The 22,935-nt window shown below is 41.2% G+C and overlaps 1 protein-coding gene and 2 pseudogenes across 1 annotated transcript in view; 1 reads left to right on the top strand and 2 right to left on the bottom strand.

The window, feature by feature from the left end:
• Window positions 1-22,935, top strand: part of BLOC1S6 (biogenesis of lysosomal organelles complex 1 subunit 6) — a 52,167-nt gene that overhangs the window by 8,916 nt on the left and 20,316 nt on the right. Inside the window, exon 2 of the mRNA XM_054716260.1 lies at window positions 7,723-8,025. Within this exon, the coding sequence (XP_054572235.1) occupies window positions 7,980-8,025 (46 nt within the window). The 5' untranslated portion in view covers window positions 7,723-7,979. The remainder of the gene's footprint in view (window positions 1-7,722; window positions 8,026-22,935) is intronic.
• LOC103287542 (39S ribosomal protein L3, mitochondrial-like) lies at window positions 4,247-4,795 on the bottom strand (annotated as a pseudogene).
• On the bottom strand, window positions 20,500-21,848 carry LOC129149156 (60S ribosomal protein L27a-like; annotated as a pseudogene).

Here is a 22,935-nt window from a genome sequence, read left to right as displayed (position 1 = left end):
CACAAAAGATGATTGTTCTATTAACAATACAAAATGACTGAACCATCCATTTCTGTTTCTACATCTTTCTCCAAACAATTGATTTGATTTCAGCTTACTAAATTACAACTCCAATAATGTCCCACCGTCATAAAAATACTCCCAGAATATTTTTGAGCACCCTAAAACTCTTCATTTACTCACAGCTTCTTGCTTTTACTCCAACAGATAACTGATTCCTTCCTTTGCATTTAACTTTTGCTGGAATCACTCTCAGAGGATGGCTTATTCTCTCATTAAAAATCTCAAGGGAAAAAAGAAGAAAAAAAGAGGAAAAAAACCCCAGAAAAACAAAACAAAACAAAACACTTGTTCCCTTGCCACCCAGCCATGTCGCAGATGGAACTGTCCATTATCCAGCACGTAGCACAGTTAAAGTCCAAACAGCCCAAGACCTCCAGAACAAGCCTGTCGTCTGGCATAATCAGAACCAACTGTCCTCATGTGTCTACGGATGAGTTAGTGCAGGAGGGATCGTTTTTAGAGAATGAAAGCTTGCTTCTGGGTCTGAGCTCTCCATGTGACTCACATACTCCTGGACTGTAGTCGTAGTTCCCCAGGGCAACGACACAATCCTGGCTGTAGCCCGGAACTCCTCTCTCCCCTTCTGCTCTTCTGTCCCAGGACCAGTTCCAGGGACTGTCTCAAAGACTGAGTCATCTGGTGCCTACGCTCAGGGGCTTCTCCCATCGCACTCTCTGTCCCCCGAGTCAGGCACTTAAATTCTTCTCCAAGCAGGGGCAGCGGGTGACAGTGAGAGGGGTGTGACAGTTGTCGCTATTGCTGCCACCAATGGCAGCAGGCATCTGTTTCTCCTGCTTCCAGTTCCCGGTTTTGCTTTAGGACCTCTGAACTGTTGTTTGAGCTAACACTCCTGCTGGCACCGCATTCTATCAGATCTCTTAGGGGTTGAAACCTGAGAAGCAGCAGGGTACCGTGAGAATTCCAGATTTTGAGGTTTGACCTGCTTGTCCAACTCTGTTTGGCCAGCGGCAGCTTCAGGAATGACAGAGACTGCTAAAGGGAAAGGCACTAAGGATAACTCTGTGGTTTACTAATTGTGCTCAAAGGCATAATTTAATTGGATCCTCTTTCAGATCTGTGAGATAGTTATTATTCCTATTTGAAGAGATAAAAAATTAGGGCACTGTGAGGTTAAGTAATGTGTTTACAGTCACAAAGTTAATTGGCAGCAGGACCATAATAACAACTGAAAGTATTCCGTTTCCTAGAGGAGTTTATCTGTATCTAAATCCCAGAATTTACTAAGCTATATTTCTTTAAAAATGTTTTTATTCTCACCTGAGGATATGTTTATTGATTTGAAAGAGAGAGGAAGTGGGGACAGAGAGAGAGAGAGAGAAAGAAACATTAATGTGTGTGTGAGTGGTAGGGTTGGTGGGAATGGATGGTGGAAGATTTTTGTTTTTCATTTTAGACACTTCTGTGCACTCTAAATTTTTAAAACATGTGCAAGTATTACTTCTATAAATTAAAAAAAGTTTTAAAATATAAAAAAGAAATACAAAAATATTCATTCATGAGTGATTGCTTAGTCATATGTAATACTATGCAGGCAATAGAAAAAATAGGTCCATCTATACAAATTTTAAGAAAAACAAATTGCAGAATGATATGATATGGTTAGAATAATACCATTTATTTCACGTGTGTGAGTATGTGTGAGTGTGTGTGTGTGTGTGTGTGTGTGTGTGTGTGTAGGTAGTTAGGTCAGTATATGTGTACACCACATTGGGAGGATACATATCAAAGTGAAGAGGAGACAGACTTTTATATTTTACTAGAGGCCCAGTGCATGAATTCGTGCACAGGTGGGGTCCAGCCGGCCCACCCTGATGGCGGCCCATGGAGCCAGGTCGGCAGGGGGAGGGACTGCAGGCAGTTGACCAACTGGTCCTGCCCCAGATCAGGGTGTTGGAGGCCGGGCCAGCCGGGGTGGTGGGCCCGATTGGGGCCTGGATCAGGCTGGTTGGCTGCCTCAGTGCACGCCATAGCTACTGGTTGTTTTGGTTGTTCCGCTGTTCTGGTTGCTGAGCTTTTATATATATACTAGAGGCCTGGTGCATGAAATTCATGCACGAGGGGGGTGTCCCTCCGCCTGGCCTGCACCCTCTCACAATCCAGGACCCCTCAGGGGATGTCCGACTGCCCTGTGGGATCGGACCTAAACCAGCAGTCGGACATCCCTCTCCTAATCCGGGACCACTGGCTCCTAACAGCTCATCTGCCTGCCTGCCTGATTGCCCCTAACCACTCACCTGCCTGCCTGATCGCCCCTAACTGCTCGCCTGCCTGCCTGATAGGCCCTAACCACTCTGCATGCCTGCCTGATCCCCCCTAACTGCTCGCCTACCTGCCTCATCGCTCCTGCCTGTGCCTTTGCCTTGGTCCCCGCTGCCGTGGCTTTATCTGGAATGATGTCTGGAAGGTCGTTTGGCTGTCCAGTCTAATTAGCATATTACGCTTTTATTATTATAGATTAGAGGCCCGGTGCATGAAATTTGTGCACTTGGGAGAGGGGTCTTTCAGCCCAGCCTGTGCCCTCTCACAGTCCGGAAGCCCTGCAATTGATAGCCCTGCAGAAGCAGGCCCTGCCCACCCACCTCAGCATCGCTGGCTTGGCAGCTTGGGCCTCCCCCTGGCTGGGGCTCCACGATTGATCACCCCACAGAAGGGGGCCCCGCTCACCCACCGCAGCCTGCTGGTTGGTGGCCTGAGCCTCTCTCTGCAGGGTGATCATGGGGCAATGGCAGGGCCCCCCCAACCAATCACATCACACCCACCTTGGCTGGCCTGGCTCCAGTGCGTGTCATAGCGTGGTCGTCCGGACGATTGTTCTGCTGTTCGGCTGTTTGGTTGATTTGCATATTATGCTTTTATTATTATAGATAGATTATATATTTCTATGCCTCTCTATTCTGTTTGATTTTTTTAAAGGAGAATGTCTTGAATATGAATGTGTATGGAATATTCTGCAGGTTCAAAGCTGAAGTGATTGTGGGTGTTTCCCATTTTGCTTTTTGCCACAGAAGAGCCAAGTTTGACTGTATTGTTTAGCGAGGAAACTACCGGCTTCTCAGCATTTTTACAAAAGGAAAGTTAGTGAATTGAATTGCTCTACTTTCGTGACTTGATTTCACCACAGAGCTGACCAAAAGTTGATTCAAGCTGTTTTTTGAATGTTGTTAGATTTCCTTCCTCTGCTTGGTTTTGAGCAAATGTCACCAAATTGTATGTGGGATTCAAATCCCCAAATCCAGTATCTGATGATTGTAACAAGGTATCCCTCCTGTTGTTTGGAGTCCTTACTAACCCTGATACTGGTTAGAATCCTTTTAGCACTTCAGTTATTTTTGTTTTATTTTACTGTGGAAAGAATACAACTTGAGATTTACCCGCTTAACAAAAGTTTAAGTGTACAAAAATTTTGTACGGAAGGCCTCTAGAACTTACCTGTTATTTTTTTTAAAAAAATCTTTATTGTTGAAAATATTACATATGTACCCCTTTTACCCCCATTTACCCCCTTCTAGCCCGCCCTGCCTCCAGCCCCAGGCCTTCACAACCTTATTGTCTGTGTCCATGGGTTATGCATATATGCACACAAGTTCTTTGGTTTTTTTTTTTTTAATGAAAGAAGTTAAATTTATATGCACCTTAAGATAAGTTGTGATATTTTAGTAAAAAGAATGAATTCTGAAAATTGGAGAGATTTTACTGATATGAAAACTGCCAGTCCATCTAAATTTAGTGTATTCAACCTGGCTGGCTTGGCTCGGTGGTTGAGCGTCTACCTATGAACCAAAAGGTCACGGTTCTATTCCTGGTCAGGACACATGCTGGGGGGTTGCCAGCTCAATCCCCAGTGTGGGGCGTGCAGGAGGCAGCCGATCAATGATTCTCATCATCGATGTTTCTATCTCTCTCCCTCTTCTTTCCTCTCTGAAATTAATAAAAAATATTTAAAAAATTAATTTAGTGTATTCAATTTACTTAATTGACTTAAGTGGTAATTTTTCTAACAAAATTCAGTTAGAGGATGAGTGATATAGTTATGGCCTGGACAAAGATGACAAGTGTGGTGTTACTTTCGCTAAGAAAGTAGGATATAGTAGTTCCTGATGATCTTACTGTTCTGGCTTAACAAAGTTCACAGAATATAGGAGGTTCTGCCATGTCCAGTGAGTTAGGCAGATGTAATAGAAGGCACACTGGGTTGACACATACTTTCATCATAAAAGTTTTCTGGTTGGTCCTCTTCATCTTCATCAGGAAGAGCACACAGGGAATAGTAAATTTTCACAGAAATCCTTATATGCAGGCAGTTTAGAATCTCTGATTGTTACTGAACATTTCTTATGTCCATTTTATTATCCTTGTGTCCATACTTCCAGTCCGTATGCTGTTGTTATCTATGCTTCTTATTTTCCCAGACGTTTTAGTTCTAGGCCGGACCCTGGCAACATCACCGGTTGAAATAGCTCCAGGTCTCCTGTGGGTTTTCATTTGACCATAAGTAGCAGCTTGGCCTTTAAATCCCTATCTTTTCATTGCTTCCTTGTAAACCTTTACCAATAGTTTTTCGCTGTGACATTCATGTACTGCCCTGGGTGACAGCGAGCAGCGTAAAGAGGAATCCTGGCTTTACTGCAGCGTTATCAGTTGCATGAAAGATTTTAACTTTCTGTTTTGGAGGCAGATAAAATTCCAACACTAAGTGGGATTGCTGGAACATATGGTAGTTCTATTTTTAATTTTTTGAGGAATCTCCATACTGTTTTCCATAGCAGCTGTACCATTTTGCATTTCCACCAACACTGTGCAAAAGTTTCAATTTCTTCGCAATATTGCGAAAACACTTGTTGGGCTTTATTATGTTGAGGCAATTTCCGTTTACTCCTACTTTGTTGAGAGTTTTTTTATTTTATCATGAAAGGGTATTAAATTTTGTCTAATGATTTTTCTGTATCCATTGAAATGATCATGTGATTTTTATTCTGTTAATGAGGTGTATCACAATTGATTTTCATATGCTGAACCATGCTTGCATCACAAGGATCAATCCCACTTGATCTTTTTTTTTTCTTTTTTCAAAATATATTTTATTGATTTTTTACAGAGAGGAAGGGAGAGGAATAGAGAGTTAGAAACATCGATCAGCTGCCTCCTGCATACTCCCTACTGGGTATGTGCCCGCAACCAAGGTTCATGCCCTTGACTGGAATCGAACCTGGGACCCTTGAGTCTGCAGGCCGATGCTCTATCCACTGAGCCAAACCGGTCAGGGCCCCACTTGATCTTTTTAATGTGATCTTTTTAATGTACTGCTGGATTCAGTTGCTAGTATTTTGTTGAGGATTTTGCACATCTATTCATCAGGGATATTGGCCTATAATTTTGTTTTTGTGTGGTATCTTTGTTTTCAGGGTAATGCTGGCCTCATAAAATGAGTTTGGAAGTGTCCCCTCTAATTTTTTGGAAGAATTTGAAAAGGACTGATGTTAGTTCTTCTTTTTTTAAATGTTTTTATTGATTTTAAAGAGAGTGGAGGGGAGAAGGAGAGAGAGAAACATTGATGGGAGAGAAACATCCAACAGTTGCCTCCCACACCCCCCCCCCCCACCGGGATCAAACCCCAACCCGATCATGTGCTCTGACTGGTAATCAAACCAGCGACCTTCCAGTGCACAGGATGATGCTCAACCAACTGAGCCACACTGGTCAGGGCAACATTAATGCTTCTTTAACTGTTTGGTAGAATTTGCCAGTGTAGCCATCTGATCCTGGGGTTTTCTTTCTTGGGAGAGTTTTGAGCACTGACCCAATTTCCATACTAGTTATAGATCTATTCAGACTTTTTATTTCTTTATGATTTAGTCTTGGTAGGTTTGTATGTTTCTAGAAATTTATTTCTAGTTTATGCAGTTTGTTGGTGTGTAAGTGTTCATGGGAGCCTTTTATGATATTTTTAAAAATTTCTATGGCATCAATTATAAAATCTCTTCTTCCATTTCTGATTTTATTTGCGTGCTAGAGACTTGGTGCATTCATGCACCGGTGGGGCCCTCGGCATGGCCTGCGGAGATCGGCTGAAACCAGCAGTCCAATGCTGCCTGCTGCTCCTGCCTGCCGCTCCTGCGCATCCCGACCCCGCTGCACCTGCCTCCCAGTGGGCTCACTGCAGCTCCACTGTGTCTGGTGCCCATCGGTCAGCTGAGTGGTGGCACACTGATGACCATGGAGCAGCTCCTGTGTTCAGCATCTGTCCCCTGGTGTTCAGTGTGTGTCATAGTGACTGGTTGACAGGTCCACCGGTCAACCAGTTGCTTAGGCTTTTATATATACTAGAGGCCCAGTGCATGAAATCTGTACACGGGTAGGGTTCCTTGGCCTGGCCAGCAATCAAAGCTGATTGGGGCCTTCCGACTGCCAGCCAGGGCCTTCCTTTGTTCTGTGCCTCCCCCTGGTGGTCAGCGCACATCATAGCAAGCGATCGAACTCCTGAGGGGACACTTTGCATATTAGCCTTTTATATATATAGATTCTCTTTTTACCTTAGTCTAATTAAGGGTTTTTCAATTTTATTTATCTTTTTAAATATGTACTCTTAGTTTTGTTGATTTCTTCTATTGCTTTTCTACTTCTATTTCATTTATTTCTGCTTTAAGTTTTTGTTATTTCCATCCTTTTGCTAACTTTGGACTGAGTTTGTTCTTTTTCTAGCTTTGAGGTATAAATTTAGGTTGTTTATTTGAGATCTTCCTTCTTTTTTAATATAGGCATTTATTGCCCTCTTAATACTGCTTCAGTACTAAGTATTGAATGTAGAATAAGTATTGGAATGTTGTGTTTCCATTTTTGTTTGTCTTGAGGTACTTTTTAATTTCCTTTTTTATTTATTCTTTGACCAATGGTTTTTAAAAATATATATTTTATTGATTTTTTACAGAGAGGAAGTGAGTAGGAGAGGGAGAGGGATAGAGAGTTAGAACCATCAATGAGAGAGAAACATTGATCAGTTGCCTCCTGCACACTCGCTACTGGGGATGTGCCCGCAACCAAGGTACATGCCCTTGACTGGAATTGAACCTGGGACCCTTCAGTCCACAGGCCGATGCTCTATTCACTGAGCCAAACTGGTTAGGGCTGACCAATGGTTTTTCAAGAGTGTTGTTGTTTAATTTCCATGTATTTGTGAATTTTCTAGTTTTCCTTTATTGTTGATTTCCAGTTTTATTCCATTGTGGTTGTAAAAGATACTTGATATGATTTCAGTCTTCTTAAACTTGTTTAGTCCGGTTTTGTGACCTAACATGTGATCTCTCCTGGGGAAAGAGCTGTGTGTCCTTAGAAAAATGTGTATTCTATTGCTGTTGAGTAGAATGTTTTGTATTTGTCTGTTAGGTCAATTTGATCTATGGTGTTTTTCAAGTTCTCTGTTTCCTTGTTGAGCTTCTATCTGGATGTTCTGTTATTGAAGGTTGGGAACTTAAGTCCTCTACTATTACTATATTGCTGTCTATTTCTCCCTCAGTTCTGTCAGTTTGCTTGACATATTTAGGTGCTCTGATATTGAGTTCATATATATTTATAATTGTTATATCTTCCTGGTGTATTGACATTTCTTCATTATATAATGCTCTTCTTTTTCTCTTGTGACAGTTTTTTGTTTGAACTCTATTTTGTCTGATGTAAGTATAGCCACCCCCACTTTCCAGGAAGCCTGATGTAATATGAGAAGTCCATCTACCCTAAGACCACCATGCTAGCTAGAGAAGCCATGTGTAGATGTTCTAGTCAACAGTTCCCACTGAGCTTGGTCTTGTAACCAAGATGTTAGACATATGAACGAACCATCTTGGACCTTCCAGAACACTTAATCCAAGTGAATGCCAAGTATCCTCCATTCATCCAGATGAATGCCAAGATTCCTCCATCAACGCCTCATGGAACAGGTTTCTCCAGGTGAGTTCTGCTTAAATTCATGACCCATAAAATGGCTTGGAGGTAGTTTGTTACACAGCAATCAGTAACCAGAACAGGAACCATGGACCCCTGCTATCCCCATTCACATCAAGCACAATTATGAACTAAGTTTATTTTCCTTTACTCTTTTCTCTCTCTCTCTTTACAATAAACTTTAGATATTAAAATATTGTGATCCTTTGATTATTAACAATAAACATACCTATATTTTTTACCTAGTAGTGACCCATTATACTATATTATATTCTAGATGTCATACTAAGCTTAACATCCGTCGTTTGTTGGGTTTTGAGAGTTCCCTCTCCTCCCTCTCCCTCTTTGGGATGTTTCCACATAGACTGTTCATTCTTGTCAATATCCTTGTGCCCATCTTCCTTGGGCTTGCAGTTACGTGAGGCCTTCTGCTGAGTCTGGCCAATAAAACTTTAAAAAGTGATATGTGCCACTTCCAGGTTTGCCCAATAAAAAGTATAAGTAATTTTCACATGCTTTTCCAATCTGTCAGGTAAATTGAGAGAACTCTGAGAACATAAGAGTAAGGCACAGACATACAATAGAAGGAGCCTGGGCCCCTGATTGACCATGTAAAGCAGAGCCCCTACAACCTGCTAACCTCCACAGGACTGTATGTTGAAGGAGAAATAAACATTTAATTAGTTAAGACTTGGAGATTCTAAGGGTGGATCTGTTATAGCAGCTAGCATTTTAAATGCTTCTGCTACCATCATGTGCATTTACCCAGCTGATAAAGTAGGACAGTAATTACTACTGACTCCAAGTAATTATTACATTTTTGTTTGTTTCATCTTTAGACAGTTAATTTTAGGAGTTCTGCTAGCATTTTGGAATTTTTAAAAATAGAAAAAATTTGGGGATCGAGCCCACAATCCAGGCATGTGCCCCTGGCTGGAATTGAACCTGGAACCCTTCAGTCCACAGGCCGATGCTCTATCCACTGAGCCAAACTATCTAGGGCCAAACTGAGTCTTTTGCATGTTGATCACTCCTCATTGTCCCACATCTCCCCCTCAATTTCTTATTATATCAGTCATTCCTAATCTTTTGTTTTTATCTCCACATATTCCTCCAATACCCTTGCAAACATACCTACCTAACACCTCCCACCAGACCTCCCAAGTTTCCTTCAATGAACATACTTGAAATCTACACCTAACACATGTACATTTGGGCTTTCCTCACCTCCACAGCCCTAAGCACATACTATGAACCACACTTTTCTCCCATGTTTAATGTGTCCCCTAAAGCTATAGGAGCTTTATAAAATTATAGGAGTCCTATGATATTATAGGAGTCTCCTATAATTTGAAGGCCAAATTACTCATTCATTCATCAAGTTTAACCAGGGCATTGCAGGTGGTATATATAAAAGAAACAGATTCAATTCCTAGGCCAAAGGACCTTGGCTTTTACTGCAGGGGGCATAATGAAGCAAGCCCAGAACAGAGGAAGGGGCTTTTATTCTAATTGGGAGATTTGAGAAGGCTCCACAGAGCTCTTCAGTTATACTTGAAGGTTAACAAGGATTTTGGCAAATGGAGAAATTTATTTCAGGTTGAGTGAACTACATGAGCAAATGTAAGGAGGCCTGGAGATGCGAGAGTAATTTAGAGCCTGCTTGTGAGTTTGGGTGTGGGTTTGGATTGTTGGATAGTGGGGACCAGGTTATTACTTTCATTTAAATGAGGCTGAAGCCTACTGATAATTAGGAGAAGACACTAAGGCTTAGGACAGACTTAGAAGAGGTAGCTGAAAATCTAGAAGAAATTCAGAGAATAAAATATCCAAAAAATCAAGGAAGAATATAAGTTATGTTGGCTCCATAGGGAGAGGCCTAATGGCCTGTAACTGTGTTCAGCTTTTTGTCTCATTAGGCTGCTCCTTTCTAGATCCTTTGGCTAAAGAGAACAGGCTTTTCTTGGGGCCTTATTTCCCCTTCTGTCTCCATTGACACAGGCTTCTCCAGCACCCAGTCTATGGTATCTTTAAAAGCTTTTAATCAATTTATTGAGATATAATTTACATGTAATAAAATATACTCATTTTAAGTATATAGTTCTATGAATTTTGAAAAATATACCACTTGTGTATTACCACAATCAAGATATAAAACTTGTCATTAAAAAGTTTCCTTATTTAAGATGTTAACACTATCCAATGTGATCTATAGATTCAATGTGATCTCTATCAAAACCTAACAGTTTTTGCATATATAGAAAAGTCCATCCTAAAATTTATATAGAGGGACCCTGAATGGGCAAAATAATCTTGAAAAAGAAGAACAAAGTTGGAGGTCTCACAATTCACAATTTCAAAACTTACTACAGAACTACAGTTATCAAAACAGTGTGGTTCTGGCATACAGATAAGATATATAGAACAATGGGATAGAATAGAGCCCAGAAACAAACTCTCACATATATGGTCAAATGATTTTCAACAAGAGTGTCAAGACTATTAAATGGGAAATGGTGTTGGGCCCTAACCGATTTGGCCCAGTGGATAGAGCATTGGTCTGCGGACTCAAGGGTCCCGGGTTCAATTCTGGTCAAGGGCATGTACCTTGGTTGCGGGCACATACCCAGTAGGGAGTGTGCAGGAGGCAGCTGATCGATGTTTCGCTCTCATCGATGTTTCTAACTCTCCATCCTTCTCCCTTCCTCTCTGTAAAAAATCAATAAAATTTATAAAAAATAAATAAATCCTATCTAATAAAAGAGTAATATGCAAATTAACCACACTCTGCCACACCCATAAGCCACACCCACCAACCAATCAGGAGAAAGTATGCAAATTAATCCAACAAAGATGGCTGCGGCCATGGAGCGAGCAGGAGGCTTGGGTTTCCCCGGCAATGGAGGAAGCCAAGCTTTCCCCACACCCTGGCCAGCCCAGGCCTCCACTCAAGGCTACAAAGTTTCAATTATAGAAGATAAATAAATCCCAACAATAATGGTGGCAGCCACGGAGCTGGAGAGAGCAGGAGGCTTGAGTTGCCCCCAGAGATGGAGGAAGCCAAGCTTCCGCAGCCCTGGCCGGCCCTGGCCTCTGCTCAAGGCTACAAAGTTTCAATTATAGAAGATAAATAAATCCCAGATACCAGGGCCTCCGCTTGGGTCGCCGGGGGGCATGGCCGGCTTGCAAACCACCACAGGCCTCTCGCCCAGGCCACCCCATGCCCCAAGAGAACCCCCACCCTGATTCAGGACACCCTTCAGGGCAAACCAGCTGGCCCCCACCTGTGCACCAGGCCTCTATCCTATCTAATAAAAGAGTAATACGCAAATTGACCATCACTCCAACACACAAGATGACTGCCCCCATGTGGACACAAGATGGCCACCACAAGATGGCCACCACAAGATGGCCACCACAAGATGGCCAGCAGGGGAGGGCAGTTGGGAGGGACCAGGCCTGCAAGGGAGGGCAGTTGGGGGCAATCAAGCCTGTAGGGGAGGGCAGTTAGGGGTGACCAGGCCGGCAGAGGAGGGAAGTTGGGGGCGACTGGGCCTGCAGGGAAGGGCAGTTGTGGGGGGACCAGGCCTGCAGGGGAGGGCAGTTAGGAGTGACAAGGCCTGCAGGGGAGGGCAGTTAGGGGCAAACAGGCTGACAGGAGAGCAGTTAGGCATCAATCAGGCTGGCAGGGGAGTGGTTAGGGGGTGATCAGGCTGGCAGGCAGAAGTGGTTAGGGGCAATCAGGAAGGCAGGCAGGCGAGCAGTTGAGAGCCAGCAGTCCTGGATTGTGAGAGGGATGTCTGACTGCCCGTCTGGCAGTTGGACATCCCTTGAGGGGTCCCAGATTGGAGAGGGTGCAGGCTGGGCTGAGGGACACCTCCCCCCCCCCCATGCACGAATTTCGTGCACTGCACTGGGCCTCTAGTAAATAAATAAATGGTGTTGGGAAAACTGGCTATCCACATATAAAAAAAACAAAAACAAAACTGAATTTGGACCCTTACTTTACACCATATACAAAACTCAAGTCAACATAGATCAAAGACCTAAACATAAGAGCTAAAGCTATAAAACTCATAGAAAAAAATGTAGGGGAAGATCTTCATGATATTGGATTTGGCAATGATTTCTTGGATATGACACTAAAACTCAGGCAAGAAAAAATAGGTAAGTTCTACTCCATCAAAAGGTAAAACTTTTGTGCATCAAAAGATATTTACCAATAGTCAAAAAGCAACCCATGGAATGGGAGAAAATATTTGCAAATCATATATCTGATAAGGGATTGATAATCAGAATATATAAAGAACTCTTACAGCTTAACAACAAAAAATTAATTTAAAAATGGACAAAAGAATTGAATAGACACTCTCCATCGCAGATATACAAATAACTAATAAGCAAATGAAACATACTCAACATCGTTAATCATCAGAGAAATGCATATTAAAAACACGATGAGATACCATTTCACATTCATTAGGATGGCTGTATTACTAGAAAAAAGGAGAAAATTAGTGTTGACAAGGATGTAGAGAAATTAGAACCTTTCTGCATTGCTGGTGGGAATGGGAAATGGTGCAGCTGCTGTGGAAAATGATGTAGCAATTTCTCAAAAAATTAAACATAAAGTTACCATAAAACCCAGGCATTCCACTTCCAAATATATAATCAAAAGGAAGTGAAAGCAGGAACTTAAACATTTCTACACCCATATTCATAGTAGCATTATTCACAATAGCCTAAAAGTAGAAGCAACCCAAAAGTCCATTGATGAATGAGTGGATAAACAAATGTGGGATATGTATGCAATGGAATACTATTCAGCCTTAAAAAGAAAGGAAATTCTGACACATGCTACAACATAGCATGGTCTTTGAAGATATACTAAGTGAAATAATCCAATCACAAATGGACAAATATTGTATGATTCCACTTATATGAGGTAGCTGGAGTAGTCAAGTTCATAGAGATAGAAAGTAGAATGTAATTATCAAGGGCTAGGGAGAGGGAGGATGGGAAGTTAGGGTTTATTGGGTACAGTTTCAGTTGGAGAAGATGAAAGTATTGTTGAGATGGAAGATGGTGATGGTTGCACAACAATGTGAATGTACTTACTGCCACAGAACTGTACATTTAAGAATGGTTTAAATGGGCCCGGCTGGTGTGGCTCAGTAGTTGAGCACTGACCTATGAACCAGGAGGTCACAGTTCAATTTCCGGTCAAGGCGCATGCCTGCAACCCCAGTGTAGGGTGCAGCCCATCAGTGATTCTCCTATCATTGATGTTTCTGTCTATCTATCCCTCTCCCTTCCTCTCTGAAATCAATAAAAATATATTATTTTAAAAAAAGTAACAGAGACCAGTGGTAGGACTAAAACCATCAGAAGCAAAGTAGGTGCGATTATCCTAGGAAGAAAGGCAGAATGATCCCTCAGGGGAATCTGACAGAGAGAGAACTATGAAGATGGCTAAGAGATTGTGTGTCTTGGGGCAATATGAATGGACAACCAGTAAGCATTTTGAGTGTTGCTCAATCTATAAAATAAAAAGAAATCAAGAATGGATGATCAGGAGGCTGAGGGCAGCTATCCAAATAAGAAGCTGTGATGCCACTTTCTGTATTGGAGTCAGTTTTCAGGTTCCTAGATCAATAGGTGAAGTCTGCTGTGTCAGATGTATCCTTGCCAGAGATTATCATGGTCTCTGGAACAGACTGTTGACATGATGAATGCATTCTTTTTCATCCTGATAAGAACAGAGAATACAAAGCAGTTTGTGTTCCTGTGGGATGGACACAGCAGAATACCTTTATGTTGTTCTAGGGCTATGTTAACTTTCCATCCTCTGGCATAATATAGTTTAAAGGGATCTGGACCACCTGGAGACGCAGAATATTACGTTGGTTCATTATATTTATGGCTTCTTTAGACTTGATGGGCAAGAAGTAACAAGCATGCTGGTGACTTTGGAAAGATACCTGTGCTTCAGAGGATGGGAGATACCACTGCTCATTATCTCTTCAAATAAATTAGTGTCTATTTCCCCCCTCCCTCTCCTCACACATCCCCTGGGAATACATAATAGAGGCCTTTCAAAGTGTTAGAAGTCCAGTAGTCTGGGTATACTGGGACATTCCCTCTAAAGCAAGGGATAAATTATTGCAGTTGTTTCTCCCACCACTAAGAAGAAGGCACAACACCTCATAGATTTCTTTGGTTCTGGAGGCAGCACATTTCAGATTCCAACTCATTTACTGAGTAAAATGGAAGGCTTCCTTCTTCTTTACTATCTCCCCTTCCACTCTCCTAGCCTCCAGTCTCACCACTGGTCAAACCCAGCTGGAAGCCTGCTGACACAGGGACCAGGGAACACCGTCCCTGTGAGAGAGTTTATCAGGGAAAGTCGAGGAATGGTCTGAGGGCAACCAGGACTGGCAAAATCCTGCAGTAGTCACTGATGGTAAAGAATTAGTTCCACTAGGTTTATGATGACAGATTATATTTATCTCTTCAAGTAAATTACATTAGTGTCTATCCTCCCTCCCCCAGGAATACATAATAGAGACTTTTCCAAAACCTTAAAAGGAAAAATGTCAGCCGAAACCGGTTTGGCTCAGTGGGTAGAGCGTCGACCTGCGGACTGAAAGGTCCCAGGTTTGATTCCGGTCAAGGGCACGTACCTTGGTTGCAGGCACATCCCCAGTAGGAGGTGTGCAGGAGGCAGCTGATTGATGTTTCTCTCTTATCGATGTTTCTAACTCTCTGTCCCTCTCCCTTCCTCTCTGTAAAAACTCAATAAAATATATATTTTTTTAAAAAAAAGAAAAATGCCATCTGAAATCTTTAGCTGCGTCAAAAGATAAACTGAGGTATGGGGGAGGAAAAATAATTTTCCTTCTACCCTTCTAAATTCTTCTGGCTAGTCTAACAATCAGATTGACAGGAGATATTTAACAGGAGAAAATAAATAGATTTATTACGTATGTATATATGAGGATTTCATAAGAATATGAAATCCCAGGACATATCCGGCCGTTGAAGCTTATATGCCACTTGAACTAAGGAGAAAGGGGAGTGGTGTGGTTTGGAAGGCAATTCACATGGGGACGAAAAAGCAAATGTTTGATAAATAAATGTTTGCTGGAGCATATTCAACAAAGGGCCACAGAGAGGACTTTGACCAAATGGGCCTTGCTAGCTTCCTCCCTGTCTATCACACCGAGTTCATATTAAACTATGGTTATCTGTGATGATAGCTCTCCTCTTGGAGAGGCTTTCTACCAATTCTTTTAGGCCTGTTAGGTGGAAGGTCAAATCTGTTTCCTGAGCTTTTAAGTTTGTACAAATAACCAGCTTAAAATAATTAACATCCCCAAAAAGCCACATTTTGGGTTTGGCACACTCTGCTTTCCCCCAGAGGCATAAGATTTTTAAGAGTTTATCTGAACAAAAATCAGTTCGAATTGGGCAGCATCTAATCTAGCAGATAGGAGGAACTGTACAAAGTGAAAGACTTTTGTAGGCAGAAGAAAGCAGGAAAAAGGAATTTATACTGGCAAAGAAGTGAGTTGATTATTGCAAAGTTACTTTCCTTAGGGCAGTGGTCGACAAACTCATTAGTCAACAGAGCCAAATATCTACAGTACAATGACTGAAATTTCTTTTGAGAGCCAAATTTTTTAAACTTAAACTTCTTCTAACGCCACTTCTTCAAAATAGACTCGCCCAGGCCATGGTATTTTGTGGAAGAGCCACACTCAAGGGACCAAAGAGCTGCATGTGGCTTGCTAGCCGCAGTTTGCCGACCACGGCCTTAGGGGATGGGAGAAGTCTGTCAGGCAGATTACGTAACTTGTGCTGATCAAGTGATTCCTGGTTGACTGGTTTAAAATTCCATTTCTGGGAGAGCCAAACTGTAATTTAGTCTCTGTTCGGTGACATGGAACTTAACACAACTGACTCCATTTTGGGCCTGTTTTTCTTTTTTTAAAATTTTGAGTAATTTTGAATTTTTCAATTAGAGGCCCAGTGCATGGTTTCGTGCACCAGTGGGGTCCCTCAGCCTGGCCTGCGGGAATTGGGCCAAAATCGGCTCTTTGACATACCCTGAAGGGTCCTGGATTGCAAGAGGGCATAGGCCAGGCCGAGGTACCCCACCGGTGCATGAATCCTTGCACTAGGCCTCTAGTATGCATATAAGATCTTTGGTTAATCTCTTCCCACTCTCCCCTCTTCCTCTTCCTCTTCCCTCTGAGATTCATCAGTGTGTTCCATGTTTCCATGCCTGTGGTTTCCGCTCTTGTGTTGAGCGTCTGCCCCCTGGTGGTCAGTGCGCATCATAGCTACAGGTGGGCTGGTTGAATGGTCAGCTGGTCACTTAGGCTTTTATATATATAGATTGCAGCTGACATACAATATTATCTTAGTTTCAGGTGCATAACATAGTAATAGACATTTATATAACTTAAAAAGTGATCACCCCGATAAATCTAGTACCCATCTGACATCACACATAGTTATTACAATATTATTGATATATCCTTGTGCTGTACTTTACATCCCTGTGACTGTTTTATAACTACCAATTTGTACTCCTTAATCCCTTCCCTTTATTTCTTCCCATTTTTCACCCATTCACCTACCCTCCTCCCATCTGGCAACTGTCAAAATGTTCTCTATATCTATGACTTTTTTAATTATTATTTTTAGATTCCATATATAAGGGAAATCATATGGCATTTGTCTTTGTCTGACTTAATACACTCAACATATCCATGTTGTTGCAGATGGCTAGGTTTTTTTCTTCTTCTTTTTTAATGGCTGTGTTATATTCCTGGGCTTGTTGTCTTGTTTTTAACAGGTATTAATAAAAATTAATGCTTTTAAATATGCTAATTCATCTAGTAAATTAAATGAATAGTTTAGAAAAAATAAGATGAAGGTAAGTTAATTATTAATTTTAAAGACAGAGCACTTTCATTAAATAATTGAAAAGATGTTGACAAGAAATTTACAGGAAGGCCAAAGACTAGGGCAATAATTTTAAAATGACTTGATCCACTGGAATTTTTAAATTGAAAAAGGAATTAGAGACTGAGCTCTGTAACTTGGCCTTAACATATTTCAAAGAAATTGAATTTTTATATTTCTCTCTCACCATCTGGCCTGGAGAATCTTTGGAAATTATTCATATTTAGCAACAGAAACACTTCAAAGAGAATAGTTTAAGTAAGAAATAAGGACTTTTTAGAAAGCTAATTCATGTACTACTTTTAGCAATTCTGAGTGAAACATGATTAAAATAACTAAGTAGTTTAAATAAATTCATCCTAAAAGGGAAACTGAGGACTGGAATAATTTATGCTGCGCATCCTATATAATAAAAGGCTAATATGCAAATTGACCAAACAGTGGAACCACTGGTTGCTATGACATGCACACACTGACCACCAGGGGGCAGACGCTCCACACAGGAGCTGCTCCCTGGTGGTCTGGTCAGTGCACTCCCACAGGGGAAGGGCCGCTCAGCCAGAAGCCAGGCTCAAGGCTGGTGAGTGCAGCAGCAGTGGCAGGAGCCTCTCCTGCCTCCACAGCAGCACTAAGGATGCCAACTGATGGCTTAGCCATCAGTCGGACATCCCCTGAGGGCTGCTGGACTGTGAGTGGGTGCAGGCTGGGCTGAGGGACCCCCCCCCGCTCCAGTGCACGAATTTCGTGCATCGGGCCTCTTAGTCAATAAAATCCTACTTTCTGCATCACATAGAAAGCAAATAAAGCAATAGTGTTGGTACCCTTTTTGATATCTACACAGTAATATGAACAAATTAATTTTGTAAAAACCCTGAAGTTATGGTTTAGGGCTTTTTAAAAAATTGTCTTTTGAACCACCATAAACATATGAAAAAAAGGATTTTAAAATGTAAAATCCTTCAAGCAACTCAACACCAAAATACACAATAATTGAATTTAAAAATGGGCTGAGGACCTGAATAGATACTTATCCAAAAAGGACACACAGATGGCCAATAGACTGATGAAAAGATGCTCAATGTCACTAATCATCAGAGACATGTAAATTAAAACCACAGTGAGATTATCACCTCATACCTGTCAGAATGGCTACCATCAATACATTAACAAACATCAAGTGTTGACAAGGATGTGGAGAAAAAGGAACCCTTGTGCACTGCTGACAGGAATTCAGATTGGTGCAGCCACTGTGGGAAGCAGTATGGAGTTTCCTCTAAAAATTAAAAATGGAACTGTCTTATGACCCAGAGATTCCACTTCTGGGAATATATCCAAAGAAACCAGAAACACAGATTTTAAAGAATATATACACCCCTATGTTCATTGCAGCATCATTTACAATGGTCAAGATTTGGAAGCAGATCAAGTGCCCATCAGTAGATGAGTGGATCAAAAGTTTGGTACATTTACACAATGGACTATTACTCAACCATGAAAAATAAGGAAATCTTACATTTTTTGAGAGGATGGACTTAGAGGGTATTATGCCAAGTGAAATAAACCAATAAAAAAAGACAAATACGATATGATTTCATTTATATTTAAACTAACCATCAAAATAGATGCAGACTCATATATACAGAGAACAGACTGACAGCTGTCAGGGTAGTGGGGTGGGAAGCTGGGTGAAATAATTGAAGGTTTCAAGCAAAAAACAAAAACCAAACCCAAACAAACAAAAAAAAACCTCATGGACACAGACAACAGCATAGTGATTACCAGAGGGAAAGGGATGGGAGCAGATAGAAGAGGGCAAAGGGGGGGATAAATGGTGATGGAAGGAGACTGGACTATGGGAGGTGAACATACAACATACAGATGAAACCTATTAATCAATGTAATCTCATTAAATTCAATAAAAAGTAAAGATGTAAAGTTCTTTGAATCAATAAAATTTTGCCACTACTTTTTTTATTAAGGTATTATATGTGTACATATCTTGCCAATGCCCCCCCCCCACTCCCATACGTGCCCTTACCCCCCAGTGTTTTGCGTCCATTGGTTATGCTCATATGCATGCATACAAGTCCTTCGGTTGATCTCTTATCTCCCCCACCTCTCCCTAACCCTCCCACTGTAACATGACAGTCTGTTTGATGCTTTACTGCCTCTGTATCTATCTTTTTGTTCATCAGTTTATAATGTTCTTTATTATCCACAAATGAGTGAGATCATGTGGGTATTTTTCTTTCATTGACTGGCTTATTTCACTTAGCATAATGCTCTCCAGTTCCATCCAGGTTGCTGCAAATGGTAAGTATTCCTTCTTTTTCATGGCAGCATAGTATTCCATTGTGTAGATGTTCCATAGTTTTCTGATCCAGTCATCTGCTGATGGGCACCTAGGCTGTTTCCAAATCTTAGCTATTGTAAATTGTGCTGCTATGAACATAGGGGTGCATATATCCTTTCTCATTGGTGTTTCTAGTTTCTTAGGATATATTCCTAGGAGAGGGATTACTGGTTCAAATGGGAGTTCCATTTTTAGTTTTTTGAGGAAACTCCATACTGTTCTCCACAGTGGCTGCACCAGTCTGCATTCCCACCAGCAGTGCATGAGGGTTCCTTTTTCTCCGCATCCTCGCCAACACTTGTCGTTTGTTGATTTGTTGATGATAGCCATTCTGACAGGTGTGAGATGGTACCGAATTGTTGTTTTGATTCGCATCTTTCGGATAATTAGTGACTTTGAGCAGCCACTACTTTTAATAATAGTCCAGAAGCACTGATATTTCCAATGATTACCACTCAATATTATGAGCATTTGTTTACTCATGAATAACATCATGAATCACATTATAATACTAAAAGAAGAAGAAAGTAAGACAACTCATTCTCCACCTCTGTCCCCCAATAAAAGCAAAACATTGAAAGTGGCATTGATGGTCAATAAAACCTTGGTTTGGTGGTGTTCTCCGTACTTCAGGACTTGATTTTCTAACTGTGCAAGTCTGGAACTTCAGCTGCCAGCTCAGCCAGTGGAGCTTTACCCCTAAAAAAACCCTTATTTTAAGACATTGATTTGCACAAAAGAAGTGAGTTTGTAATAAAACATGCAATTTCCAAACTCTGATATTTATTTAAACCTTTTAGTCTCTCTTATCCCATCATGGAAGTCTAGTTAAAAAATAAATTATGGTTGACAGGTTATTTGAGAAACCTAAAGCCTAGTTAAGAAACTGTAGCCCTGGCTGGTGTGACTCAGTTAGTTTTGTCCCGTGCAATGAAAGGTCACCAGTTTAATTCCCAGCCAGGGCACATGCCCAGGTTGGTGCATATGAGAGGCACTCTCACAATGACGTTTCTCTCTTTCTCTTCTTCCTTCCTCTCGCTCTAAAAATCAATTAAAAAAAAAAACTGTAGGATAGGAATAAACTTTCCTCTACCTTTTAAGATTCTGTTGGCTGTTGTAATAATTGACACAAGACAGATTAACAGGAAAAAAAACACAAATTTAATGACATGTATACATATGGGGATGCCATATACATGAGAGGTTCAGGGACAGAAAGGGAAATGAGGCATTTTCAAGCTAAGGGTGTGATAAGGCACCTGGGAGTCTTCAGAAGGGAGGAAGAGTCATTTTCAGGATGACAGGAAGAGCTGATGATTGGTAATTAGATGTTTGCTCTGCCCTATAGATCAGTCATAAAAAGCTATTTCTGGTGGTAACTCTTATTGGGAAACGCCTCTAATTTAAATTCTTTAAGGAGAGGTAAAAGTTTCTCATGAACCCTCATCTCAATTGCTTTCAGCTCAAAATAATTCACATGCCAAAGTGCCTGTTCTGAACTCCTTCCAATATCAGTGAGGTTGGTGAATATATTAAATCAAGGCACTAATAACAGAAATAATATTTATTCTGGCACATAGTAAGTACTTGGGGACTGTTATTGTTTGCAATGGTGCCTCACAGCTTACAGATCTTCTTCAAATGTTCTGTAGAGTGTTTGATTCTCACAAGAACTACGTATGTCAAGTGGTTTTATGCCTTGTTTACTGATGGAAAAAACAGCAGCTCAGAGAGATTAAGGGGCTTGACTAAAATCTCACAACTGATACAGTTGACATCTGTTGCTTTGGTTGGGACAATTTCCTTCCTTCTTTTGGTAATAGGACTCTGATTTTCCTTTAAGAAACTGCCCTGTGGTTTTATATAACTCCTAGCAGGACTGTCAGTCAAGAGACTCTGCCTCCCTGTGCTAACATGTGACCCACACTGGCTCATGAGAACTCTCTACATCCCCTGGATGCAGAGACTGGTATACAGGTAGATATGGGATCCAAATATGAGTTATTTTTATTGATTAATTTTTCACTTGTGGACATTTTATGAACTTCCCTCCATGTGGCTTCAAGCTACCAGGACACAGGCCCGGCCAACACCCTTCATCTTCTCGGCTCTTCTGCTGAAGCGTTTGGCCTTCACAGTGACAGGCCGCTTTGGCAGCTTTCCCTTCCCCAGAACGTTGTAGTAGCCGATCGCACCACATCAACAATAGGAGCAGCTCCAGTCTTGTTTGGCAGCGTTTACCTGTGTCTGCTCTCTGACCAGGGTCCACAGTTTATCAAGGTTGACAGTTGGGCAAAAAGCTCTGGTACCTCTTTAAGTGGTGATGCCTCACACCAACCTTCCCAAAGTAGCTTGGGTGATATTTGTCGAAGTCGATTCTGTGATGATGCAAGCCACCAGCACTCCCTTGGCCTTCCGGGTGCTTCCTGTGCTTGTCAATGGGACTGCGGCTGTGGCTCACATGGCCCCAAAGTTTCCGGGTCTTCCTCAATCTGGATGACATGTTGGTGGCCAAGATGCAAGAGTGAGTTTTTATTTTTAAACATAAATAAATTAATGCTAGGAGTGAGAGGGCTTCACTTGAGAGATGTAAGGAGCATGAAACCTTGGAGCTATTTTCCAGAGAACTGCTAGAGTAAAGCTAATGCAGGGGAAATCCTAGTGGGGGGAGAAGGGGGAGAACGAGATAGATAGAGATAGAGATAGAGATAGAGATAGAGAGAGAGAGAGAGAGAGAGAGAGAGAGAGAGAGAGAGAGAGAGAGAGGTGGGCCGACGCTTTAACAACTGAGCAATGCTGGCCAGGGCAAGACATTCTGATTTTATTTGAGGAAACAGATATAGCTTTGCCTGAAGCTGGCCAGATCAACTCTTGAATTTTCAAGTTCAGTGAGTCAGTAAATTCCTTGTTTTGTTTAAATAGGTTTGGACTTCTTTACTTGTAACCCAAAAATCCTAACTAGTAAATGTTTTAGTTATTATTGAAACATGTCTTTTGACATCAAATACTTGGCTATTTCCACTGCTGCAACCTTCAGAAAGATGCCCGTATGTATAAATGTCAAAACTTTGTGGGAGATTAGAGAACCTGCCCTCTTTCCATTAACACACACTATTTTAGGTACTCTTCAAGTTTTCATTTAAAAAATTCTGTCAAGAGAATGAGAAGAAAAGCCACAGACTTGAAGAAAATATTTGCAAAAGACATACCTGATAAAGGGCTGTTATACAAAATATGCAAAAAACTCTTAGTCAAAAAGAAAACAAACAGCTTGATTAAAAAATGGACGAAGGATCTGAACAGACACCTCACCAAAGAAGATATATGGATGACAAATAAGCATATAAAAAGATATTCTATATAATATGTCACTAGGAAATACAGATTAAAGAAACAATAAGTTACCACTACATCCCTATTAGAAGGCCAAAATCCAGAATATTGACACCAACAAATGTTTGGAGCAACAGAAACTCTCATTAATTGCAAATATTTATTGGGGACCTATTATGTGTTCTCTATGAATAACAGTTTCTGTTTGGAGTTTGCAATATAATAAAGTCAAGGGAAATGACTAATACAAGAATGGA

The sequence above is a fragment of the Eptesicus fuscus genome, chromosome 5, assembly GCF_027574615.1.
Source record: "Eptesicus fuscus isolate TK198812 chromosome 5, DD_ASM_mEF_20220401, whole genome shotgun sequence".
NCBI classification, from domain to species: domain Eukaryota; kingdom Metazoa; phylum Chordata; class Mammalia; order Chiroptera; family Vespertilionidae; genus Eptesicus; species Eptesicus fuscus.
This window is presented reverse-complemented; position numbering and strand designations above follow the sequence as displayed.